The sequence below is a fragment of the Trichogramma pretiosum genome, unplaced genomic scaffold, assembly GCF_000599845.2.
Source record: "Trichogramma pretiosum strain Unisexual culture from Peru unplaced genomic scaffold, Tpre_2.0 scaffold68, whole genome shotgun sequence".
In the NCBI taxonomy this organism is placed as follows: Eukaryota; Metazoa; Arthropoda; class Insecta; order Hymenoptera; family Trichogrammatidae; genus Trichogramma; species Trichogramma pretiosum.
The window spans coordinates 812,510-840,350 of NW_019641616.1; the positions used below are offsets into that span (position 1 = coordinate 812,510).

Genomic DNA, 27,841 nt, shown 5'->3' on the forward strand with positions numbered 1-27,841 from the left:
TTTTTATTAAATTGTATACGGTTTTATTCTCGTTTTATAGTTTACAATGATATATTAAAGTAATTTACAATTCACATAATTCTTTTTTTCTTGTGGCTCAAAATAATGTATGTTTCTACTTATGTACATATTCATGTGGTGCGATGTGTATGCAATAATACTTAATCAATTTCTATATTACAACACGCTCGACAATACTAGTCGAAATTAATTTTATAACATACAAAGATACAAACTTCTTTCGCTTTCTTCTAGTATACACAATAATACACGATTTGTGAGCTTATTTACGCACATAAAAATTACGTCATCAGGCTCTCATTTAAATTCATCAAGTTATTTTCTTATTTCATGATAGTCATTAATAATATACAGATAATTCATTTCTCTCTGGTTTTGATATAAAGTTAAACTAATATTTTACAACTTTGGAGGAATGTCTTGATGGCATAGCACCAACTATATAAAATTGATTTAAATTGAACCTCGCAATGGCACTTTACAAATTAAATAATGCCTATTTTTCTTTATATTTATATATCTATATATATAATTTTTTATATATATATAATTTTTCTCTCTTTCTTTTCCCTTTTAATAGAAACCCCACTCAAACAACGTAGCAACAAATAACAACGGTGGAGTTCTTTTAGTTCATCCACTTGCGGCAGTTAGGCGCCCCACATGCGCACGGTATTTTGTGCTGGTCATCTTCTATGTCAAACAAGTAATCGTACGCCAGCTGAAAGACGTTTAATAATTATATTATTAAATTATAATTATTGAGATCGAAAAAATTCATAAGTCTTGTTTAGTTATATTACCTCTTCACCACGCACAATTCTTCTCTTAGTAAATATAATTATTCTCAAATCCCTTTCAACCTCAACTGTTTCAGCTACACAATTTGGATTGCACGAATGATTGATGTAGCGTGCAAGACCTCCCGATAATGTGGCATCAACAACGCGATTTTCATCGAGTCGGAACATATAGATGCCTCGATTCTGTAAATAAAGTAATTGAAAATTAATATTGAAAACTGAAATTAAATACGGATTTTTATAATAAATGTAATTACTTACTCTTGCTTCGTAGAGCTTTTCCCGAGTTTCTGCTAGCTCCGAACGAATTATTTCTCCAATATATTCGATTACCATGGTGTACTTTTCTAAATCACGAGCTGCATAGAGTCCCAAACCTTGAATTTTTGATCGGGCAAGATATACATTATTCCTCCAATCTTGTTTCATTTTTTTATACTGAGAACTTTTACTGTGAACGAACTGTTTCGTATAAGGACCAGACAATTCACCAGAACCAGTGTTCGTAGCAGGAGCATTATTAGCATTCCTAGCAGAAGATAATGTTCTTTGAGTGTGAGGTCGCTTCCACGGTAATTGGTTTTTCAGTCGTGCTTCTGTACGGGCACAACCACTTGGGTTGATTGCAAGAGGCAATTCTAGCAATGGGTTACGTCCATATTTGAACCGATAATCTGTGAGGGTTTCAACTCCGGGTAAACTCTCGAGAACTCGAACGATGGCAGGTTCCGTTAAACCAAAAAGATCTTCGCCAGTGACCCACCGAGGGAAAAGTTGTATGAGCCCGTTTTGGCGGCGCAGTTCTACAAGTGGCTCCAAAATACGATTCCAAACGGCTCTTGGGGAGGCGTCACGAAGTTCCATGTCTTCTTGCTGTTCTTCTTGTACTAAAACTCGAAACTCCGGTCGTCCTGACACGTCGTGAATAGAGCAAATATACCGGCAACGTTTCATTGGTCGTCGCATGCTCCAGTAAAATCTTACAATTTTGTAACCAACTGGATAGATGTAATTTGATGTATGGAAGTTGGATAATTGATGCGGTAAAAGTTGTCCGACGCTTAAGAATATGAGACTGCCTACTCGAAGCAAGTTGTTATGGTCTGAATTGTGCATCACAGCTGCCACTTGTTTATTCTCATCACGATTCACATAAACTCTTCTAAACACGGCAAGTGTTGTCAGTTCACTATCTTTCTCATTTTTCGGTACATGTTGGGGGCAAAATGTGGTCTACAAAAAAACGTTCGTTAAATTTAAAATTCTTGTACTTACAAATATAGAGTATGAAAAAGTAAAATTTACCTTATTCTTATAAAAAATGCAGCCATCTCTGACTGCACAGCCAAGATGGTAGTGACTGTTGCAACGATTTTTAAAGCATTTTACCGTAGCTCCAGTTTGATTACATAAAATGCAAACTGTAGATTTAGCAGTAGCCATAGCTTGCTCCAGATTCATTAATGCACCGTTTACCGTTTCATAAACTTGTTCACACCACAATGCACAATTCAAATGAACCCATTTATCGACGTCGTAATTAAGAAGTCTACCAGTACCATCAGCTGGACCGTCGCCAATGATGTGACAAAATATGCAACGACGGACATCGTCGATATCTTGTGGTAAGCTAACAGTGATTTTCATTTTGAACATACTCTGCAAACATAATTGTAAAAATCAAATTAATGCGCTGATCATATCTTTTTTAAATTCAAATCTTCTATCAAAGATTTGAATTACTTACATCAGTTATTTCGCGATCAGGTACTGCTTTATACTTAGTTGCTGGTTTTAACGAGCCAGATTTAAATTTCATATATCGCATGTCCTTCCATTTTTTCGCTGGAGGTTGAGATTCTGAGCCATCATCTGCGATAGAATGTTTTTTAGGTTTCTTTTCTTCGTTTGTATCATTTTGCGGTAATTCGGATTCGTCCTTTTCATTTTTCAATTTAGTTTCTATTTGTGAGTTTATTGGCTCGATATCCATTGGTTCTGATGGAACTGATCCTATGGGTCGGTTCAAGAAACATTTTTGTTTTTCTTGTATATCTTTCAAATCATCAACTAGAGTTACATCTGATGTTTTTTGACTCAAATGATCAACTATTGCAGCAGCCTATATAAAATATGTACCATTTAAAATCAATAGTGAATAAGGATCATTTTTATTTGAGAATCATGATGTTTACCTTTTCAAGATTATTGCTTGGACTCCTGTGCATTAATGCGAATTGCATATAACACGTTGCAGAACAGAAATATAATTCATCATCTGGCTCAAATTCTTCTTTATTCAAAAATGGTAAATCAGATACTCTTTTGCGTATTAAACTATTAAGAATTACGACGTCGCAATGACGACAAAATTTGGCCGCGCCATTTAATATGCTTTGTATATCAATGGGTACTGCAACACATTATTTAAGTAATTAATTAATTAATTTAATTATTTAATTTTGGCCAAATATAAGCATTGACAACTAGTGAGTAACATACCTCCTTCCTTTCCATCTTTTCCTTTTATTCTGTACAAGCCCAACTTTTGGTTAGGAGGAGTAGTTGTTCGTTCAATAATTTGGTAATTGTTCGGTGGTGCAATATTAAGTATGTTCGCGAGATCTTTGAGAACTCCCATTATGTCGCCAGCTGCTTGGGTATTCAAAGTGAGAGTCACTGCAACGTTTCCATTTTCCGTGATACTTGCAGGTACCGGTTTAGTAGTTCTGTAATATTACATATTTTTTAATTAATATCATTCTTATGTTTATTTATAAAGTATCAATTGAAATTTACCTGTTGGTACCAAGGTTTTCTTTATCATACTTAGATATGTCTCGGATATGTCCAGGCTTCAATCTAATTGGAATTGGAGAAACAATTGGTATGACTGGTGATACTCGTCTCATCCATTCACTTTCTTCATCCGAGTCAGACTCAATCAACTTTAAGCCTGGGAACTTATTGGTGAACTCAGGCATAACGCATTCCGGTGATGACGAACTTACTATTGTATCCGGAGTATCAATATCCCGTCCAATTTGAGGGTCTTTCTTATCTGCTAAAATGTAAAGGATTAGTTATGATATGTGATTTGAAGTAGTAGTTTTACAAAATATAATAATTATCAGTTCATACCATCATCAAATTTAAGCGGTGGAAATTCTTGCTCGTAAAAACTTCTTTGACTTGAAACCGGTGGAAGCGGTGGCAGAGGTTCTAATTCACCATAGGGCCGTGTGTTATAATAATCGGAAATACCATTGACACGAGCATTTCCATAAGAACCGGTGAGTTCGCCAATTCTGGTACTATATTCAGCAGGATTTCCAAATTTGGTTAAATCTCCGCTGCCAAATACCGGACAAACGTTGTAATTAACAGCGAGATTAGGTTCAGCAACAACTAATGGAGGCATTTGTCGTAGGTGAGTCATAATATTCTCAACGAATGTATCGTAATCCTCATCTAAGCGGGAAATTTTTCTCGCTTTTTTCTTTTGAAGTGGCATTGAAGCATCTTTTCCTTGGCTTTGTTGTCGGCGCTTTTGCTGATATTGTCGCCGTTTTAACTTTTTAAGATCTGTTTTATCATCGTTCAAATATTCCATGATTTCTTCTTTGGCACATAGCACGTCTTTGGTATCGTTTTGCTGCTGTTGCTGTTGTTGTGGTTGTTGTTGTTGTTGTTGTTGTTGTTGTTGTTGTTGTTGTTGTTGTTGTTGTTGTTGTTGTTGTTGCTGCTGATGTTGCATGGGAGCATTACTTGTACTACCGCTGGAGAAGACTTCATCGTGTAATTCTTTTTTAACTTCGACTAAAGGCACTTTGTGTTGGGGTGCGGTACCCTGAGATAGCTGTACTGTACGGCTTACTTGTGACATCATTTGTTGAGGCACTGTTGGTTGTACTTGGTTAATAGTCTGATGTTGTTTCTGTAACGCATTATCAACGTTAGCTTCACAAGAAACTGTCGCTGTCCCCGACGTTGATCTTTGAATTGATGGTGGCATTGAATGAGAGACAGTAGCCGCGGTATTTGGGTTAGTGACCGTTTGAGAGCTATTACCCGATGCACTATTACGAGATTCGTTACTTGATTGTACTTTAGATCCCACTGTAGTTACCTGCTGATGTTGTATTTGCTGTTGCTGTTGAGACATAGATGTTTTTTGTTGTACATGCTGAGATGCTGATATTGCCTGTGTTTGTGATTGAGTCATTTGATGGTGTTGCTGTTGTTGAAGTTGTTGCTGTTTCTGTTGTTGTTGCTGTTGTTTTTGCTGTTGTTGTTGGTGCTGCTGCTGAAGTTGTTGTTGTTGTTGTTGTTGTTGTTGCTGTTGTTGCTGTTGTTGTTGTTGTTGTTGTTGTTGTTGTTGTTGTTGTTGCTGCTGTTGCTGTTGCTGTAATTGTGGCTGCATTATTGTCATTTGATGCTGTAGAAGCGGTGGTGCCTGCTGTTGAATCGGGGGCTTGCGCATTTCTATCTGCAACTGTTTACTTTGAGATTGATTATTTGTAGATGATGATGTCGTTTGAGGTTTTAACACTTGAGCGTTGGCGTTCATCTCAATGTTTGAGCTAACTCTCGTAACTTGCGATGTTTCTTGTCGCGGAACTGATACTATCGGTTTTTCAATTTGCGCGGCCAAAATCGACGATGTTGTCGCAACAGGTTTTTGAGCAAGCTGAGTTTGTTGTGTTACACTCTGCTGATACGTTATCGACGAAGTTGGTGGTTTTATTTGAGGTGAAGATTTACCAGACGCATCAACAGTTGGCTTTGTCAAAGTATTCAACAATGTTGGGGTAGCAGTAACCATTGCTGTTGGTTTAGCTGTAGGTTCTTCATTAGTTAAAGGACTCTGTGGCTTTACATTGTGTGACAAAAATGACGTTTCTCGGCTTAGAATTTGTTTGGTTGTCGTTACCGGCGTTTTATTTGGTGGAATTTCATCAAGTGGCGGTATCAAAGATGACGGTGTAGGAGGCACCGGTTTAGCTAATTGTGCCTCCAAAGACGGTACATTAGGAAAATTACCACTTGCAGTTGAACTACTTGTTATTGATGGAGAATCACAAGTTGTTTGTAATAATTTTTTAAGCAAAACATTTTGCGAATCTTCCATTCTAAGTGTTGTACTTGATTTGTTGCCATCAGTATTGTCAGATTTAGTCGAAGATTTTTCGTTTGACATTTTTGAAGTTGTTGTCGCTGTTGCAGTTTTATTCGATCCTAAAATAAGTTAATTAAAACATATATTAGACCGCATAGTGTATGAATTTAATGTCGTGCAATAACTTGATTCAATCCAACGTATTTGTTTGCTGATATTGCAGATAAAATGAATAGAATAGTGAAATGTATATTATAGTGATAATATACATTCATTTTAATTCATCGCACACATCTACCAATAGATGGATTTTAATTAATATATAAACATTAAAAGTACTCACCAGTAGAATCAGGGTCCACATTTGTTTTATGATCAATTGGTAGCGAGGACTTATATTGAGAATGCGATGAAGTTGGAGCTTGAGACAGAGTCGATTGTAAAATACTCGTCGTGGTTGTTGTAACCGTAGTGGTAGTAGTTTGATTCGTACCACGAGAGTTTCGCAACATTTGATTGAATCGATCGTACGCGAATGCATCTGAGTCTGTTGTGTTTGTGCTATTCGTGATGATCATTGGTTTTGATGTAAGAAGCATCGCTGGTTGTATAGTACTCGATAACATGGCATTCAGCATGGCATTACTGGCCTTCACAGAAGAAGCACTCGTACTCGGTGTGGCTTTTGGAATTTCAGCAAAAGACCATGTCAAACGTCCGGATTTGTTCGAAGACTGCTGCTGTGACGAGCTTGGGTGTAAAGATGACAGTAAAGACCTTAATTGATCGCTTGCATTCTCGGTATTGGATTTAATCTCTGTAGGTTGTGACAGAGGCGAGAGATGAGGAACTGCTGTTGTATTTTGCGTCTGGGACACTGAACTTGTAACAGCTGTAGAAACAACTTTTTGATTTTTATCCGATGACATAACAGAATCTTCGTTAGTTTGGCTCATGACTTTACTCGATGCATTTTCAGAATCAATTGACTCACTAGACGCTGCTTCGGTTTCGACGTCTCCTTGTAATATGTCCAAAGGTAATGACTCTAGTGGTGCCTCAAGTTGGTATATCAAACTTGATTTATGCGTTTTTTCGTCATGCATTTCAGGTTTTGACGTGATAATATGGTGCAACATGTCTAAAATGTCATCAGAAGACTCTTCCGTATTGGTTTTATCACCTCCAGCTTGCAATTCAGTTTGATCATTTTTCGTTCCAGACGAATCTTTTCTTTTATCATTATCTGATTTTGATTCCATGGCTTTCAATTGCTCTTCTACAGGATCATATTTTTCTGAATTCGAAGCTCCTACCAAGTCACTTGCCTTGAAATCACGTGGCTCAACATCATACTCCAAAATATTAACAAGAGATATATCATCAGTAACTGGAGACATTCTCTTTAAATTACGGACATCAGCTTTGTTTTTTTCACCATTTATACTCGTCTGACCTCCTGTTGATGGATTATGGATAGCTTCTAACATGCTTTCTAATTCATCAGTTGTATTCAACGCATCGTTTTTCTTATCGTTCGATGTATCCGACTGAGAAGCAGAATAATCCATATTTGATTCAAATGCCGTTTTTATTGACTTGTCTTCTGCTTTATTAACAACATTTTTCTCTTCTAATTTTGTATCTTTTGTCACACTAGTCCTACCGTCGCAAGTATCGGTTGATTTTGCTGTTGTACCCGATGTTGACATTTCTGGTTTTTTCGAATCAGCAATAGTTATTTGTTGACCTGCCAATAAAGATTGCTGAAGGGAAAGTTTTACTTGCGATGTGTGAGTCTTAAATTTGTCTAAAGATTTCAAAGGAGTGATACTTTTGTTCAATACTTGTTGCATAGGTATCGTAACAATTTTGTCTGTTATTGATATGGCGTGAGTAGCAGCTAAAGAAGTGGTGATTTTTTCGGATATATTTGACAGACTTTGAGATACTTTAATAATTGAATGTTTTAAATTCGCTGAATGTTTGGATTGTGCCTCTTCATTTTTCGAAATAATTTTTCCCAATGCAATACTGCCAGCAGAAATAGCTTTAGAAGTACTCTGACAAAGCTTGGCTGCTATTTTTGGATCAGATACGATACTGGACATAGTCAGTGATGGAGCTGTTTGTTTTGGTTTTTCTGTAACTGTATTGGTTAGTAAGTCTTTCATTATTGTTGACTTTTGGACTGTCACAGCAGACTTAGCGTTAGATTTTGTGTACTTCACATCTGTAGCCGTAGATGATTTTGAAAATGTAGCAGCAGTCAAAGGCTTGGCTATAGCAACATTCACTTGCTGTAAGTTAGAAGACGATAATTGACCAAATTTTTCTCTAAAAGTGAAAGGACCAAACGTTTTTTTCTCGTGTACTATGTCTTCTACTTTGATTTCTTCAATGATCGGTTTTGTTTCAGTAGTTTCAATAATAATAGTTTCATCTTTTACTTTTGTCTCATCAAGAGAATGATTTTCCAAAATTTCTTCATCGACAGAAGTTTTAGGTAATGTTTCAGGAGATTTTAATTCTGGGTCGAGAATTACAATGTCAGATCCAGAAAGAGAAGCCAGTAGATCTTGATCGGAACAGAAAATACTAGACGGGTCGACGGATAAATCATCCCTGTCAGGTGACTCAGGCGTATCCGTTATTGTAACCACGCGTTTACCAATTGGCATTGCTCGCACGATATCCAGGTGTAAACTTTTCTTATTTCTCGTTGCTTGAGATATAAGATCTGCTTCAAAAACATCGTCTTCATTAGGTGCATCTTGTTGCTGAATTTCTAAAATTTGTACCAAATCGTGTCCTTCGTCATTGCCACTGACCAAAGCATGACTAAGTGAATCGTTACTATCGACTGACAAAACCATATCAGATTCAAATAAAACATATTCCTCTTGCATTTCTGTTTCGAGACTACTGCCGATGACGTCTAGGTCAGAATCGCCAAAGTTGTCGATTACAGTGATATCGTCGCTATCTTTTTGAGCGGCAGAGCTCAGAGTAATTTCGGTATTGAGTATAGTTTTATCGTCATCGTAATCCGTCGTATCAGGAAGCGACTCAACTTTATCACTAGGACTGGCTAGAGTTAGCATACTGTTGCTGTTTACTATAGATGATGTAGTAGCTTTCGGTTCAACTGTAGTAGGTGGAGTTTGGGGTGGTGTATGAGAGTCATCGTCAAAATCGTTATAATCGGCACAAACGAGAGAATTTATCTTTGATTGTGCAATTCCGGTTTTACGATGGACCATAGCCGAAGTATTTGGCTTTTCGTCCGAATTTTCCGAGACCTTGGTTTTACTAGATTCTGGCTTGGCAGACCACATGGGCGAACCACCTCGAAGACCAGGTTTGAAAAAACCGTATCTACCGAACAATGTCGTCAAGGGAATCGGGTTATTCGGATTGTGCGGATTACCTCCACCTCTATCCATGTTTGTATCTTGATGCATGATTTGCTGCTGCTGCTGCTGTTGTTGTTGTTGGAAGACTTGTTGCAAATTTTGTTGAGATGTTTGTTGTTGCAAGTGCTGCTGCTCGCTCATCGAATGATTGCTAGAGTTTTGAGAGCTGTAAGCAGAGTGAGGTGTTCTCGGGGTGCCAGGATTTTCGACACTTTGAGGTCGGTCAGGCATGGCTGGACTGTTACCAGTTGATTGTCTGCGTTGGATTTGCATCGGAGAACCGCTTACCATGGGACTGCGAGGCATGGGCGAACTTGGTGTTTGACAAGCTGATTGATGATGCGCGTTACTCATTTGATGCAACATAGGTGACGTAGATGGGTGATTTCTCGACAGAGGGCTAGGTGGTTGGTACTGAACTGGAACCATAGGGGAATTTGGCGGATGATTTGAAACTCTGTTCATTGGACTTGATGGTTGCGATGACTGGCTGAGCTGTTGCTGCAGCATTGGAGAGCCCATTGTCGGCTGAAGCATAGGGCTTCGAGCCAATGGTGAGCTTGGGGGTTGATTATAATGCAGTTGTGGGCTAGGCGAAGAGGCTGGCTGTGCAACCATCGGCGAAGACGGTGCTTTTTGCATCATCTGCTGTTGTTGAACTAATTGTTGCTGTTGCTGTTGTTGCTGCATAATCTGCTGCATCGGTGCTTGAGCCATCTGAGGGTTTCCTACTACGTGCTGTTGCTGAATCATTTGCTGACGCTGAAGCATTTGTTGGTGCTGCTGTTGAGTCATCATTGGCTGCTGTCCCGGTTGTGGACTGCCAAGTGGAGAGCGTTGTCCATACATCATATTTTGCTGCATTTGAATCCGAGGACGCTGTTGAGCATCTCCGGGACGCACAAATCGCTGCTGCATTTGCATATGCATTTGCTGAGGCATGCGAACTTGTTGTTGGCCGTCAAGACCGATCATCGCCCCTGGGCTCGCCGTTAAGCGATTGGTCGCTACGGTTCTGTGCTGTGGTGAAGTCATACGTGGACCGCCTGGAATGCCAGGAGATGGCATCGTACCGGGACTGAATGGACTTTCCTCAGGCGGCTGTGAAAGTGGTGTACCAATTCGTGGAGAAGCCTGCTGCATGTTGTTATGTGGTGACATAGATTGCGGATGTCCAGGACTGTGTTGCAGAATTTGGGCAGCTGGTGAATGTTGCAGCATTGCCGGAGTCGATACACTACTGGGATTCGGACTTGGAATCATCATCGTAGCCGGACTGTGCATAGGCGACGACTGTTGCGATGGAGACATTAGCGGAGAGCATGATTCGTTAGCTTGTTGTCCTTGAGGTGTCATGGGCTTAGGTAGTGCTTGTTGCTGTGGCTGTTGCTTGCTTCGATATTCTGACATCAACATGGTATGGTGTCTACTTTGCTTGCGACTAGATTCTAAATGCTTTTGGAATATTGCTTGCTCGCTAGAAATTCTTTGAAGTTCGGCAGCATCACTTTCCGACAGTTCGTTACCTGATTTACGACATTGTCTTTGTTTGCTATTAAGAGACTGTCAAAGAAAAGTTTTGTTAATGATGCATCGAAATTATAACATAGATTTATATTCATTTTACTTATTTATAAAAAGAAGCTAAATAAAAGTAAACAAAATACATTTACTAGTCAAGACAACTACGGTCAAGCGCACACAAAAACCATGACTCACTTTTCTAACCTTCCGAAGTTTTTGAACTTCTGTTTCGTAGTACTTCTGTTGTTGAGTCAATATTTGATGCTGATGGTTCAGCCACTGCTCGTACTGTAACTGCGTGAGTCTATCTTGTTCCGTTATGATATTCTCGGGAGGTGCTGGAGGTGCTGGCAGCTGAGGTATGTTGAACGTCGATATTCTCGCTAAAGTTAAAAAAAAAATCGAATAAGAAAGGGTAAGTACGGGTAAGTACGAGTAAAACTCCTCAGAATATGGAATTTTCAAGAAATCGAATTTCAAAAAATAATTGAGTTTCAAAGGATGAATATAAACTAAAAAAAGAGAGAGAAAAATTCAATACAACTATACAAAAATAAAGAAAACCAACGTTCTGTGGAAGTTTGTGGGGTGACGAGTGGCCTCTGGGTTTGAACGACGACTTTACCGGGCTCGGCAACGGGTTGCTGCCAATTTTGTTGAACTAATGCATTAGCCGGTCTGGTTACGTTCATCGGCCTGACTTGCTGATTCACTGGTGTAGGCATTTGATTAATATTTTGCACAGGTAAATTTAGCTGACCTGAACCCAATACATCTTCCCGTAGACGTTCGAATTCAAGATCGCTCATAAGTGCAGGGCCGGTAGAAGTTGTATCGACTTGTTGCTGCTGTTGTTGTTGTTTCTCTTGTTCGCGCTTTTCTTGTTCCAAGAGATCCTCCAGAAGCAAAGGCTGTTCCTGTAAATTTTTGTTGTTGTAAAAAATAAGAGTATTTTTGTACTTCATTGCTTCTATTTTTAGCGTAAATAATGATAAAATGTTTTTAGTTTTTCGAAAAAGCAGTAAATCATTAAAAATAATGGTATATCATGTTTAAATAACGCCACTACTTTGGATGGGTCTACGATCATTATCAATGAAGAGTAAATCAAACATTAAAATAATATTCGTGACATGCAATGATTCATTTTTTATTGAATAATCTATAGAATCAAAGTATAGTAGCTAGTTATTATTGTGTTACACAAAAGACATAACCACACAAAAAATAAAAATATGGTTAATAAGTAAAAAGCAAGTTATAAAATACACATTTATCTGGTAATGCCTTTTAACTGTAATCATAATAATTTTTTTACTTGTTTTACTCTATTAAAATCTCTCCATACAAGTGTAACATATATTTATATAATAAATAGATAACATAAGGGGACTATAAATAATTAGGAGCATTGGTGAAAAAATAATGAAAAATGAAACGGTATGCAATATTGGTGAATGCTTTGAATACCCCATAGAGATAGCTCACCTGCAGAAGCAAGGGTCTTCGGTGAGGATGGGGAGTTATTGATGAAGCACCAGAATGAACCATAGGGGTCATTGGTGAGCCTGCCACAGGCACAGTTTGCCCCATATGCATTGAGGGCCGCGGCAAACCCCGATCACTTGGGCATAGACCCATCTAAACATGCACCAACACCAATATTTTGCATACACCCTTACTAATACCATTTTTTTCGACCAATTTACTCTTATAAATTAAATGCAATAAATGTATATTTACTGATTCAAAACTGACCAATGACCTACAGTCTTATTAGATGTATCATAATTAAATATGTGTATTCGCAATTACTTTTTGTTGGCATCGAGAAAAGCGTATGTTTTAGTAGTTGAGGCAATTCAAAACCGGTACTTAATTAATACATTCATGTCGATTTAAAAGCGTAAGAGTAAAATTACTGCAATTGTAGAACTTGTTATAAGCCGTAGACGATTTTTCTTAATTTTTTCCTTTCTTTAATGCTAAAACTGTGAAATGCAATCACTTATTAACAATAAATGCAAAAAACCTATCGTACCTGTGATGGTCCAGGATAAGGTGGCGGTGGGCCAGGATATGGAGGCGGCGGTGGTGGAGCTAACGGCATCCTGGGTCCAGACATAGGACCAACGGATACAACTCTGCCTGTCATGTTAGGTACAGCTCCTGAAACTCTCATTCCCATGCGTTGCTGTTGTTGTACTAAAAATTTAAATTCACATATGAAAATCATTTTACATAATTATATTTCAGGTATGAAAAGAAAATTACCTTGTAAGTGAGGTTGGGGCATGCGTTGAGGCTGACCTCCAAATGTGTTTGGATAACTAACTGTCACTGAGTTTGTAGATGTAACTACACCAACAGCTCCGTCTGGAGATAACAATCTTGTTCCTGGCATTATGGGTCTTCCAACAGATGCGGCATGTTGCACGTGTTGATGCATTTGTTGTTGAACCATAGATAATTGAGAGTGCGATTGTTGTTGCACTACACCAACTTGTTGCTGCTGCTGCTGTTGTTGTTGCTGTTGCTGCTGTTGCTGTTGTTGTTGTTGCTGTTGCTGCTGTTGTTGTTGATGCTGTTGCTGCTGCTGTTGTTGATGTTGTTGCTGCTGCTGTTGATGTTGATGTTGTTGCTGTTGCTGTTGTTGTTGTTGCTGTTGCTGCTGTTGTTGTTGATGCTGTTGTTGCTGCTGTTGTTGCTGCACAATACCAACTTGTTGTTGCTGTTGTAACTGCTGCAGTTGCTGCAACTGTTGCTGTGATTGTTGTGGTTGTGATGGCTGTTGTGGCTGTAAAACTGGAACAGTATTGGATGGAATTGGAGCCATTGCTTGTGCCTGATTTAAGGCATTTGGTGGAAGATTTGGAGTTTGTCTAGCGTTGTTTCCCGCCATTTCAAGACCATCAAGATTTTTGGCTTTAGGATCGTCATCTTTGATGTCTTTTTTCTGCTTCTCACCTTTAGGCTCAAGTTCGTCATGCTCAAGTTCCAAATCGAGAATGTTTGTTTTTTCGCCACCTGGTAATTGGCCTAATTCCGGATCAGCATATTCAAGAATGTTGAAATCTGCCCCCATTTCCGCCAAAAGTTCATCGTCGTCATCAGCGAGATCACCGAGTATTGCACTAACATTTTCAACTTCTACCATAGGTGCTCCTTCTTGTTCTAATTCTTTGTTAAGTTTTTCTAATTCTTCAGTCACGTTATCCGGAATTTCAGATGTTTCAGACATGGTAACATTCACTTCATTTACGGTAGGTAGGATTGGGGGTCTAACCATTGGAGCAGGATTCATCATGCGTAATCCTTGGTTCATGGGATTATGTTGACCTGGCCTAACCATTCTTTGTCCCATGTTTTGTACTTGATTTATATTTTGTACTTGATTCATACTTTGTACTTGATTCGAATCATCAAAACGTTGCTGTAAAACATCGTAATGCTGATCTACCATCATCGGTGGTCTTGGTGTAGCCATACGAGGCTGCATGATCTGATTATTTTGGAATTGTTGCGGAACATTTGTAGCAACTGGTGCTCGTTGCATGAGCATTCTAGTTCTCGGGTCTATTCCTTGCACTCGGACATTGTTATCGAGATTTGAGACCCCAGGATGTCTGGGAGGCATTCCTGAGTTATAGAATATTGGATTACAAAGTTGATCGACTATAATTAGCAGTAATAGTAAGGAAACAAAAAAAAACAGAAAAAAAGATTTAATAACCTCATAATAAAAATTATGAAATGAGACTATGAAATGAGATGTAATTCGAAAATTAAATGAAATGAGATTTTAAAAAAGTATAAGAATTATTGATAATTTTACTTACCTAAATTACGTATGAGAATGTTAGATTGGCTCGGCATTCGTGGCCGTACTGAGCTCGGCGGCAGAGGTTGTCTGAAAGTGCCGTCAGCTGAATTGCTCTGAGGTTGAGTTGTATGTGATTGCATTTGCTGCTGTGCATGATTGGAATCAAATTGTTGTTGATTACCTTCAGGTACGACTGAGGTGTCTATAATGAAAATGGATAATTTATGAGTACAATTTTTCAAATTGGTGAAAAATATATTAATATAAATATATTTACTTTGATTCCAATTTTGATTTATCGGCTTAATATCTTTATTATTAAATTGCTGCTGCTGTTGTTGCTGCTGTTGTTGTTGTTGTTGCTGTTGTTGCTGCTGTTGTTGTTGTTGTTGTTGTTGTTGTTGTTGTTGTTGTTGTTGCTGTTGTTGTTGCCGCTGTAACAAGTCACGCAGCTGTACATTAACATCCGATTGATGACCAGTAAAAATATCAGTAGATTGCTCTGGTCCTCTAGGCGATAAATAATTGCCTACAGGGCTGGGTGTTGCTGGAGATACAGGTTGTTGCTGCTGCATTTGCTGTCCCTGGACAGGCGCTTGATTCGCAATTGCGTAAGTTGGCTCTCCAACTCGTGCAGGTGTATAAACGTGAGCTCGCGTAGGCTGTGGCGTATTAAAAACAGGCCTCGGTGTATTTCCAGGTCCCGGTTGAAAAACGTCAGCCCGCGGAGAATTTGAGTACGAAGTCGGAGTCGTAGGACCGGTTCCGGTTTCATAACTACGAAATGAATCGGCTTGTGGCTGCTGAATTTGAGTAGCAGGTGATTGCGGAAAATCATGAGGAGACTGAGGTGCCTGCGGTGAAAATGGTGACGGTGGTTGCTGTTGTTGTTGCTGTTGCGTCAGCTGCACTTGAGCTCCAACTTGCCTAATTCGTATAAGTTGTTGTTGTTGCTGTTGAACTTGCTGTTGCTGAATATTTTGTTGTGTTTGTTGAACAGGTAAACGTCCACCACCGGGATGTGCAACCATTCCTGGGTGCACGTTTTGTTGCATTACACCTCGGCCGACAGTTTTCATAGTTGGCGCTATAAATTGACGTACTCCAGTTTGAACGTGTCCCATATTGGGATCTTGTACAGACTGAACTATTTGTTGAGTTATGACTGGTGTACCGTCGTTATTAAGTAGAGGTGTACCATCGTCAGAAATTTGACGTTGCACGCGAGCAATAGCTATAAATTCAAAAGAAAATAAATAAAAGTACAAAGAAATCTTAGAATTTGTAGGAAATAGATTTAAAATGTACCATGAGCACGTTGATCATGAATAACTTGTTGCTGTAATTGTTGTTGTTGTTGACGCAATGCTTGGAGCTGTTTCCATTGCCTTTCTTGCTCTGCTTCTCTGGTTGATCGATCTCTATTAGATAGTTTTTCTTGCTCCTGTTGAAAATAAAATTGTAAATTTTTGATACTGTACAAACTTTCACATTGTACCAATTACTGTATTTTTGAAATTAGATTTTATTGAAAGTTCAATTGGAACAATAGTAATTAAATAAATACAGTAATTGGTACGTAGTTTTAAAACATATTTTTCTTTCAAATCAGCCAATCAAACATTAAGTCGCAACGATTACAAAAGGCAGCAGTAACTTAGAGCTATATAGAACCAAAAAGATTATTAAGTGCATGTACAAAACATGAACATTAATATGTAACCAGCACCATCCAGAAACATAAATCGTACTCATCATCTTATATTATTAATTTAAAGCAGCTGTAAGTAACCTAACATGCAAAACTTATATTTTTTGTAAATAAAATCTAAGAATCTTTTTTTGAAAAATTTCAATTAGTGTTAGTGTTGTTACACAAATTTCATAAACATAATAAGTAAACTTCACAGTGACAGTGAAAAATCTGAAAATAAATAGTTATTGAGACTGAGTTATGTTGTCTTATGTTTCTAATAGTTTGTGTTGTTAGTAAATGAAGTTTGTTTGCAGAAAATACACAATTTTTCGTGTAAGAATCTTAGTACCAAAAAAGGAATTACTGATGAATACAAGATTTAAATACATTTTTTGAGCATCACGTTTAAAAACTAAAAAGCAGCAAAAATATCTTAAAATTTTCAAAACTACGATACACATCAAAATAATCAAATCCACCAGAGTCAAAATATATAAGGAAAGGTTTCGGGATTTTATGCAAGGATTATGATATTAGATGAGGTTTACAAAGTGATAAAATGAAATAGAATAAAAAACGAAGACGAACGATATGACGTGAACATTATTGAGAGAATAAAAAAATTGTGTGAAAGATGTAAGTCAAGATTGTGTCCAAACATATTGGTGTGTCAAATATATGATGTTCAAAAATAGTATGTCACTACTCACTTTGCATATCGACGAATTTATGAAAGAAAATTAAACGTGTAAATGAGTATATAACCATTCTCACTAACAATACATAACTGTAATAGTATACATCTATGTAATCAATGCAAAAATTTCTAAGAACACTTGAACATTAAATGAAAACTTTGATCTTCGTAGTTAAACGATATGTGATTGAAGCACAACATTACAGAACGAGAGTTTATCGTAACTTTTCATGAGTCGATGATACTCCAGTCCAAAGCTTCTCAGAATACAAAATTAATATAACTGGACGCAAAATAATCATCTGCTCGAAAAATACAGCAAAAATAATGATTCGAGACACATAGACAATTGATAAATAAAAAATTATCACCAAATCAAAAAAACGACACGAAGAGGCTCTTGAATATACGAAAAAAACGGAAAGAGCAGAGAGAGTGAAGGTGGCTCACCATAACCGGGGTCTGTACAACAGGTACAACATTGTGATTTATTGCAGTGGGTTGTGATGGTGGTGGTGGTGGTGGGTCGTAGTGCTCCTGGCAGAGGGAGGGAAGGGTGCGCATTATTTCGGACGGTGTGAGCACTCTAATCTGGTGGTCTACTGAGGATAATTGTCGGGTGGCGCCGTTGCTAGTCGTAGCCGCCGGCGCAGCAGCAGTAGCGGTTGCAGTTCCAACTACTCCTTGAACTGACTGACAGCTGTCGTTGCTTGGACTACCACCCAAACTACTACTCAACAGTGCTTGCGATTGTGTTAGCTGATGTGTTTGTGCCGTAACGCCAGCATTTCGCGGCTGCGCCGCTGTTTGTTGTGTGTTACTGTTAGTCATGCTGACGTTGATGTTTGTGTGCGAAATTGTTGCTGTGATTTCTTGCTGCACTAGGACAGCAGTAACATCGTAGCAAGAAAAATTAGAAGAGTTTGAGGAGCAAGAGGAAGAAGAAGATGAAGAAGATGATGATGATGAAGAAGAAGAAGAAGAAGATGAAGAAGATGAAGATGAAGAAGATGATGAAGAGGATGATGATGACGAAGACGAGGACGAGGATGAGGATGAAGATGAAGACGACGATGAGGACGAAGAAGAAATGTGTGGAGTGCCAGGGATAAGTGGAGTTTTCGGTGAACATGAAGGTGGTGTGGAAATTGGAGATGAGCTTGGAGAACGGATTGATATTGTCTGACGCTGCGACAGTTGACCTCCCTGCACCGCACACACCTCCGCAATTTGTTGCTTATCCTGTTGCTGCTGTTGTGACTGCAGGTGTTGAATTTGTTCCTGCTGAAGAACGACTTGTTGCTGAGTTTGTTGCAGTTGTTGTTGCAGTTGGTTTTGCGGCTTGTCTTTAAGTACATCAACATTGATGATTTGTTTCGATTTTTGATGCTGCTGAACCGTCGTTTTTATAGCTGCTGGTGAAGGTGCTGGCGAGGCCGCCGGTGTTTTAACGATCGTCGTCGTGTTTGACATAACAATAGATGTGGAGGGTTTGCCTGCTGCTCCATCCTTTGGTATCTGTTGGGTTCATCTCGACTTATAGCCTCTGCCTTTTGCTTTTTAACTTATATCCTGTTTATATTATTTCCCTAACGTTTTACGAGACTTTTACGGCTGGTGTATTATACTAACATGAAATAAGTTTCATGTGATCATCACAACGATATCAAATTATTAACGCTCTAATAGTGTGCCTAATTGATAAAAAAATATTATAAAAGTGATCAACAGCAAATCGGTGAGGTTAGTTATGTGTCTCAAGCAGAGTCGCTTACGTAAATTCACAATTGGGTTTGCTCTAAACTTTAAAGCTTAGGTAAATCTTGTGTCAAACTTAAAAAAGGTGTTTCACAAATACAAATATACATAAAGAATATTCATCACACAGTGAATGGCAAAAAAATCACTATTTTTCCTAATAAAAAACACGCTTAGACACCAGCCTTTTGCATCTTTCGTATTCGATAAGTTTTTGGCATTTTTCTTTGGGTTAGTTTGATATGCTTGTTAGAGACAAGACACCCTCAACATTGATTTTTTAATGTTTCTTTTCCACCCAATATAAACGGAAAAAGAAAACAATATATCGGGTTTTCAGATAAAAATTCAACATTACCTGTTGCGCTTTTTTCATGCGAACGGCTGCTCGATTTTCACGAGCCTGACTCACGAACACTGATTTTGTTTCGCTTGGAAGGGATCGCCACTTTTTCACGATTTGCTTGTAACGGTCTGCCCAAACTGAAAAAGTACGATTGATTAATACCGATCATAACGTCTGCCAATAATTGTGTCATTTATATTGAAACTTACGTGGATATTCAGTTTTCCAATCAGGATGTTTCATATTTGCATACAAGACTGATGCTCCAGTTGCATTGGCACCTAAAGCTTCGTCAGCTTCCATCTTCATGCTAGTTTTTTGATTATATGAAATTGCAGCCGGAGTATTTGCAGGAGCTCCAGTCTCATCTTCGGGGTTCACCCATGGACTGGGTGGTTCCGAAAACGCAGGACTGAATGTTGGACTACTGTTAATTGAGTAAAATAGCATAAATTTAATATTCACACCGGTATAATCAGAATTTTTAGCATTAGAATAACTACTTACTTGCTATACTCCGAATGATATGGCGAAGGTGGTGGGAAGCTCATAGGCGAGTTGAGATTTGTAAGTGCAGCATTGTTTATACTAGGCGGCATTTGCGGCCTGGCTAGCGGTAAATTTACTTGTTGCGGAGTAGCTAAACAAATACACGAATGTGAATACTAAAATAAATTTTGAATTATCGTTAAGATTTGTAGAAAAACATACCAGGATGAGGAGATTGAGGTATCAAAGTTGCAGTGGAAGACGGGGTCTGCGGAGTCTGCACTTGTCCAGGATAATTACAAGACTCACGCGAATCTTGCGATTCGTCGTTCAAGACGCCTTTGAATATTTCCTCCACATCCTGACCAGCAATATTAGTAAGACCAGCATCGGGGACCATCGATTCCAGATTAAAGTTAGGACTAAGAATGTCAGGAAGCTCATCCTTTGCATTTTCAGCAGTATTATCGAGTGCCTCCCAGGCTGTGGCGGCTTTAGCTAAGTCTTCTTCCGGTTCGTTCATAATTGTGTCAACCAAATCGTTATCAAGAAGATCGCTCGACATAGGCAATATGTCATCAAGGGCTTCTGTATCACTGACACCTTCTTCTTTGATCAAATCTTCGCGTTTGACTGCTTGTTGCGGTGTCGGCTGTTGTTGCTCAACTAGATTAACGGATCTGGTTGCGCTCGTAGGAGCAGCAACGGTCGGTGGTGCAGCCTTGGCTTCCTCGATTTGTTCCTGTTTGGTCTTTAGTTGTTCCATGACCCTCAGTTCATCGCGAGAAAGCTGAATAGTGTCGGATGCCGGTTGAGTGGGCGGAACGTTTGTTGTCGAGTTTCGCTCACTATCGTCATCGCTACTACTCTCAAAATCTTTATCTTTGGTTATATCCATAAGGTCGCGACCAAAGAAAGCTTCCTGCATATATTGTGGAAAACTCTCAGCTAGTTTGGTCTTTTTCCGTCGTTGAGTTTTGCGTTTGGGTTTATCATCGCTACCTAATATTGTCTCATTAATAGCCGGTCCATCAGGTGCTGCATCGTCTTCTTTTTCTTTGCGCGTGCCACGCAATCGCACGACAAAACCGCCAATGCCGAGTTTCTGAAGATTTCGTTGGCGCTTACGTCGCAGCACTGATACGCCATTCTCAGTCGTGTAAAGACTGAATCCTTCTGGAGGTGGTTGGTCGGATCTTGCAGCCCAAACCATTCCTTCTTTATATACTTGTTGGTCTGGATCTTTAAGGTCCACGAGTTCAACAAGTTTTCCATCTTCCAGTGAATTATCGAGACTACCGCCGGCTACAACTGACTCAATCGTTGCCATAATATCAGCTTCTGTATCAACAGGTGCATCTTTTTTCCGACGTTTCTTACGTCCTATTTGATTTTCAGCCATGAGAAGCTTTATATGAGCCATTCCTGCTTCCGATAAAACCGTCCCCTCCAATTGATAGCTTGGTTGCTGAGATGCAGGCAGTAATAGAGCTCGATTTTCACTTTCCGGACTGCTAGACCTTGTCGCTGGTGGTGTTGAGCCTTGCAACCTGGCTGCAAGTGAAAATTTAGTCGATAGCATCTGACTCTGCGTCTGAATTTGATTTTGCGTTTTTTGTTGTTGTTGCTGTTGTTGCTGTTGCTGTTGCTGCTGCTGCTGCTGTTGCTGTTGTTGGCGTTGCTGCATGGTAATAAGAAGATGAGGAGGGAGTACATCGCGAGGTCGACAGAGAATACAGCTGTAGCCCTGCTCGGCGCATTTCTCAGCCTCCGCTTCGTCTTTGATGGCATCGCATAGCGCATGCAGCCAGCGCTCGCATTGCTCGCACTGAATAATGAGATCACCTTCGTTATAAACGTCGCCACACGTAGCACACATGCTATGAGATGCGCAGGGTCCACACATTGTGTAATTCTTTTGCCATACGCTGTTGAAGCCTGGATCGGCTGATCCGCAGGTCAAACATACGGCGCACCACTTGCACTTCCAATTGCCTTTTGGGACCGTGTCTAAAGGAGGATCCATGCAATAGATGTGATAGCTAATATCGCACTCGTCGCATAGGATAAGTCGACTCTCATCGTTGCGCTCACCACAGCCTTCACAAACTGTGCAGTCCAGACAACGCCAACCCTTTGTGAGTATTACCTTGGTGACCTTGACATTCGCACAATAGGGATGATAGCATTGACCACACTGCGCGCAGGATATCAAACAAGCTTCTGTGCCTGTTCCAACAGCCCCGCACATGACGCACAGGTCTTGAGGTAAGACGAATTTGTCCTTGCTCGAGCACAATACTAAGCGATTTTCTACCCCAGGTTCATCCTCCTTTGACGAATCCGCCGACGGACGCTGTTCAATCAATTTAGTTTTAATTTTTGGTTTTGTTTTTTGTTTCAATTTTGTATTTGATTTTGCTTTTGATTTTGTTATTGTTTTGGATTTTGCGGCCATATTAAAGTTTTACTAGTCAAAATTTAAGATACAATAAAAAAAAATATAAAATGAAGCGAATTTTAGACCATAGCGGGTCATTTAGCTTGTCTCGTAACCGATTTCTTTGATAACACATGGACGACTGACATTGAAATCGCTCAACGATTTGTTTACACATACTCAATATTAAGCGACCTTTGTATACATTTGGTTTGTATCAAGTGTTCAAATTCAATGAGAGTAGCAAAATAAAAACACTTCATAAGTATCAACAAAAACAGCTGATTCTATTTAAAAATAACTTTACTCGCGTTTTAGATCGACAGTTGAAGACAGGTAATTACGGAAAAAACTTTCCGTGTAATTTATATATATATACAAATAAGATCACTCATACTTAATGATTCATTTTGTATTATAATGACCAATCGCGAAACTTATGCGCAAAATATTATATGATGGATATGAATAAATTCAATTACCTGTAAACCAACGCCTGGCACTCCAAAGACACCTCGCATTTTGGCTTTTGGTCCTCTTTTCCGACCAAACTCGGTCATTTTCTGTCGCTTTTGATAGCCCAACTTGCCAACTCCTTTTGGTCGACCTACTAAGCCACCACCGAGCCCTAGTCTTTTCTTCGCTATTTTAGAGGCACAAAAAGGTTTTCCTTTACCCAAACCAATGGAGAATAAGGCTTCATCATTAGTAGTTTGGTAGTCCATTTCGGAGGAATCACCGTCAAAGTACAGGCTCTCCTGAGAAGCTGTGAGACTTGATTCACCTCCATAATCTTCAATGTTGTCTTTTCTTTTCACCAGCGCTAGGTTCTTACAATGAAGACAAATGTACTCGTAGTCCGGCTTAGATTCTTTACGCATTTGATAAGTTAATGGATCAGCTTCAGAGTCACATGTACCATGAACAAACTTTTTACAAGAGAAGCATTGAACCATTTCTCTATAAGCAGCAGCGCGATAGGCTTTTCTACACAATGGACAAGAAAAGCCTTTATTTCGCTGCTGATAACATGAATCACAAACTGTGTAGTGAGAATGCCAACGCGACGAGAGGCCTGCGCCCGGTGTACGCGAGCCACAATCGGTACAAACTCGACAGCATTTGCATTTCCAACCATACTTTGGTATAGAGGTTACTATTGGCCTCAGGCAACTAGGATGATAAGCTTTATCACAACATTCACAGATCATCACCTTAGCCAGTTCCTCGGGCTGTCGACATACCTGACAAAGGCGGCAATTTACACACTGCCATCCCGCTCGAACGCTCGATTTTAAGGACAATCCGACGCAATTACCGTGATAGTGTTCACCACAAATCGAACACATTACCAAATTGGATACATCACCCATACCTTGGCAGGTCATGCATTTTATTCTCTCTCCATCTTCATTTACTGAAAGTTATTTATACAGTAATAAGATTTAGCGATTTAAATTGATCATTTTTTAAATTAAAGTAGTAACTTACACAACAGCGGAACTTGTCCTAAATGAGAACTACAAAATAATGACAAACTTTTGACATCTTGAAAGCAGCTTGATGCTGCTGCACAAGGAAAATGATAATAACGATTGCACGATTGTACCTGTCAATGAATAGTTTATAATAAGTATTGTTATCAAAAAATTTTTCTACATATAACAGAATATTGTATTACTTTGCAAGAAATGCCTGCTCCAAAGTGAGAACAGTATGAACATCGCCGAGTTGTAGCTGGTACAATAGCAGCACTAGTAACTTCTGTTGATATTTCTTGGTTCAAACTGGTCCAAACAGCACAAGCTTGGTGAACATAATAAAAACCTGTTGATTCAAAAATCATTCCCAAGTCAGGTTCCTCCAAATAACCAACAATTGTCAATTCTTCAACAGGTTCAGAAAAATTTGTTAGACTAGGATTTCTGAAAAAACAAAAAAAAAAAAAATGAATTAAAAAGCAAAAATGATTAGTTATCTTGAATATCATCTGTAACTATTATAACATTTCATCCATACCTGCATTTAGCTAAACTTTTTTGTCTACGACATGTAACAGCGCCAAGATTACTGCTACCTCTTGGACTTTTATCACCAGCTACAGGCACATTTGCAAGACTTTCTGTATTCTCTTGACAAGTGGTACTTTTTTCAGGAGAAAATCCTTCAGGTATTGTGAGTCTCAATAGCTCACCTTGACCTAACTGACTCCTTTCACTTAAATTGCACAGGGCACAAACTTTTCCCGGCCTATATAAATATTAATTTGGTTAAGTAAGTAAAACTGATATATATTTAAGTGTACTTGAAGAGTCAAAAAAAAAAAACACTAACCATTTTTCTGGAAAATATGGTGGCTCTTCTGGAGCTGGCATAACTCTATCCAGACTAGAAGATTCTCCATCCACAGAAGCATCGTCACCAAGTCTCATAGGACTTGGTGATTCTGAATTGGTATCCTCATCTTTACTTTTCGTTCTACGAGGAATTCCTCTTCCATATCCAAAACTATAAAATAATAGGTTGAAAATGTATTCAAAGGTGATTATTCAATTATTTACAAAAGGATGGTTTAAAATAAAAATAAAATTTAACTACAAACACTACCTAGATACTGGGATTGGAATAGGAAACGATGATAGGTCATCAACATACCCCTTTCCTCTACCCGATCCCCTTCCCATTCCTCTTCGTACGCCTGTACCACGAGGGGCTCCAGGAGGACGCTCTTTTCTTGGCCGTCCTGGTCCTCGTCTAATGTGTAGAGGCTTCCCACCTGGTAGTGGAAATTTTTGAAAACGTATTGGATCATTGATTACTTCATCAGGAGTAACTATAAAGAAACATGGAGTTTTAAGTGACAGAGATAGGAAGAGTTGAAAGCTTTTTGGGTTATAATACATACTGTTGTATACATCATGAGCATTGCCATTAATGCTCTCTGCATTGAAATTCAGGTACTGGCTACCTGAGTTGGGTGCTGGACCAAGCAGCTGGTCTGAATTGGCCGGGGAAATGGGAATGCTCGCGTTATCCTCGTCGTCGTCTTCACCTTCGGAAGCATCGTCGAGCTCCATTTCCTCCTCGCCTTCCAGGCGCTCTTCATCGTCCATGGCACTTGGTTTTTAGCTACGATAATTGAGCCTAAAAGCAATATCAAGAGTCTTGGTGAGACATGTTCGATTCCGATCTGTCAAATGGCGTGGTGCGCGCGAAAAACCATATCCAACTAGAAGGGTTAAATTTGCGGGGGCGGTCGAATGTGCAATATGTACACAGTACGGACCTGCATGCCTACAGAAAAGAAGCATGCAAAGGCGGTATCAGTTCTGTGTATGTGACTGTGCGTGTATACATACATGTGTGAGTGTAGTGAGCTTATGCGTGTGCAGAGTCCGTATAGAACATGAATATAGTGGCGGCGCGGGGCCCCCTGCACGCCATCATTGCCTCTCTCTTTCTTTCTCTTTTCAGAGCGGCTGCGTGCGTATACCGAGCTAGCGACGAGGCAGCGCCGAGCAGCAGCAGCAGCAACAGCGAGGAGAGAACCGTGTCTATGTGTGCGCTGCTGCCGCCGCATATAAACACGCGTGCATCCGGCCGTGACGAGGCAATAGGCATCATCCGGGCTTCCCTTGGTCAGAGAGAGCTCGACGTTTATGCTTTTGCAAAAATCGGAGCAAAACGGGGCAAAAAATTGGCTACGAAATCATGCTCGGCTCGGTCTGGCGAACGCAGAAGCATCGAGTATAGATGCACGATAGCCGAGTGCATCTCGCGCGCGCCACGACAGAGGTATATACATTACGCGTGTAAGCAAACGTTGGTACCTGTAGCTACTGTTGCTGCCTCCTGGGCGAAGATGGCCTCGAGCGCCGCCTCCAGTGAATAAACATCGCTGCCGCGCGTTATGCTAGCTCCGGCTAGTTGGCGTGCAACCAGCTTTAAAAGCCAGTTCGCATGCACATCTCTCTCGTGAAAAAAAACTAATCGCGACTCCTATGCAGCGAGTCCCTGCGATCGACGAGTAGAAGGCGTTTTCAACGTCGCTCTCGTTTGGTCGTCGTCGTCGTTGTTGTCGGCAGCGGTAGCGGTAGCGGCGGCGGCGGCGGCCCTCCTCGACGCACGCACATATAAAAGCACTCTTGCTTCTCTCTTTCTTTCTCGTTCACGTTCGCTTGCCCGTTCACCCGTTCGCTCACTCGGGTCGGAGCTGCCGTGTGTATGCGCTGCTGCACTGTGCAGTGCACGGCCGATGCGATATATACAGATGACTCGCGGTACACTGCGGACTCGAGTCAGCAGCAACACTCTTGGCCCGATAGCCGCGGCTTCTCCCTTCTTGCTCGAGGATTCGGGAAAAATCTACCTGGTTCGTCGCGGCTTGGCCGAGCTTCGTTGTGTCCTGCACAGTTTTCAAAAACTTCCAGGAGAAAAATAGCGCAAATCCGTTGAGGTCGGCCGTGATTATCGTGACAACACTGGCACACACGGACACTGGGCAGCGTAGCAGCCTATAACATAACTACACGACGGTCGAGATCGAGGCAGGCAGCCACGGCAGAAACTTCACTGAACTAGCCAACTACTACTCCTAGAGCGCGCGCGCGTTCGCTGCTGCTAAAACGCCTCCTCTTTTCTGCACAGAGCGCCTTTACACTGGCGCAGAAAGAAGAGAGATAGAGTTGGCTCGTCGAGTCGCGGAGAACCTCGCCTGCAAACCAGCCTCACGCCACAACACTGTGTGCTGCTGCTGCTGCTTCTACTTTAACGCCCGAGCGAGACGCGCACCGCGTTCGCGAGAACACAAAACACACAGACGCACGTCACTCGCTCGCACTGACTTGCAACGCACACGAGTAAACAATCACACACTCGGCTGACTGGACAGTTGGCTGTTCAGGCAGTCCAAGCTTCGGACAAGAAGAGCGCGCGTTACCCTAGAATGTTGTATTTATGCTCAACGTGCGCAGGGACGGGGCCGTAACACGTCGTTACCGCGAGCTCCACCGATGCGTGCTGCAGTGGGATATAGATTTGCCTGCTTCGCGACGCGCTTTTGCGCTTATGCCATTTTCAGTGCGCTCGGCGCGGCTCTCTGCAATGTTGCTTACTCCGCTTTGCTTTGCAATTGCTGCTGAGTGGCTGGCTGGCCTGCTCTATCTCGGCGCTGCTGCAGCTTGCAGCCATAAGTCATAAACTTCATAACCTATGCCCGTTTACGCCCTCTCGAGTTTCGAGTCTTGGACTCTCGGCATCGCTGCTGCTGCTGCTTGCGGATGCGCCTTTCCCATTTGCGGACATGAAACGCGACTCGTGCTAAAAGCGGACCTATCCGCGCTCCGGTGACGTCACGCACGACAATCCAATTCGCTCTTGCAACTTTAAGCCTTCGCTTAAATGAACAAAGGGATGCAGAAACGTTCTAGCAGTAAATTTGAATTTCAGCTGATATGACTCTAAGCTTTGTTTTTCAAATTCATATTATACATAAAATATTAGACATTTCCTTTTAATGTATTTCCAATTATTTAGTTTTTAACATTGATTGATGATAAATTTTTACACAACCTGTGAAATCAAAATTTAGTACAATGCATGGGGATGCATGGGGATATTCAAAAACATAAGGCATCAAAATTGTTTACTAAAAAGTATAAAAATAAATTTTATTAATTTTGGTTTATGGTAGACACTAGACAATATTTA

The 27,841-nt window shown here is 40.1% G+C and overlaps 1 protein-coding gene across 1 annotated transcript; it reads right to left on the minus strand.

Moving 5' to 3' along the window:
- Positions 1-27,054, minus strand: LOC106651265 (histone-lysine N-methyltransferase 2C-like). Its single transcript, XM_023458738.1, has 35 exons — positions 25,963-27,054; positions 25,038-25,276; positions 24,788-24,965; positions 24,467-24,640; positions 24,152-24,382; positions 23,814-24,057; positions 23,624-23,741; positions 22,615-23,549; positions 19,915-22,048; positions 19,711-19,843; positions 19,413-19,630; positions 19,216-19,340; positions 18,321-18,617; positions 18,133-18,258; positions 17,550-18,065; positions 16,015-16,150; positions 15,066-15,940; positions 14,984-15,017; positions 14,723-14,908; positions 13,690-14,558; positions 13,158-13,413; positions 12,925-13,088; positions 12,372-12,524; positions 11,452-11,800; positions 11,079-11,266; positions 6,287-10,922; positions 3,966-6,062; positions 3,624-3,888; positions 3,327-3,553; positions 3,020-3,237; positions 2,572-2,946; positions 2,130-2,483; positions 1,086-2,057; positions 825-1,007; positions 1-742 (listed from the first exon to the last, which is right to left on the minus strand). The coding sequence occupies exons 2-35, from the start codon at positions 25,243-25,245 to the stop codon at positions 650-652; spliced, it is 18,267 nt and encodes a 6,088-aa protein (XP_023314506.1). The 5' UTR covers positions 25,246-25,276; positions 25,963-27,054; the 3' UTR covers positions 1-649.
- Positions 27,055-27,841: the final 787 nt, after the last annotated feature.

Coding starts and splice junctions, on each gene's coding strand:
- LOC106651265 (XM_023458738.1), bottom strand. CDS start 25,245: ATGGACGATGAAGAGCGCCTGGAAGGCGAGGAGGAAATGGAGCTCGAC. Junction 18,259..18,320: donor ATAAGCAACAAATTGCGGAG/GTGTGTGCGGTG, acceptor CCGTTCTCCAAG/CTCATCTCCAATTTCCACAC. Junction 6,063..6,286: donor TGTGGACCCTGATTCTACTG/GTGAGTACTTTT, acceptor AACTTATTTTAG/GATCGAATAAAACTGCAACA.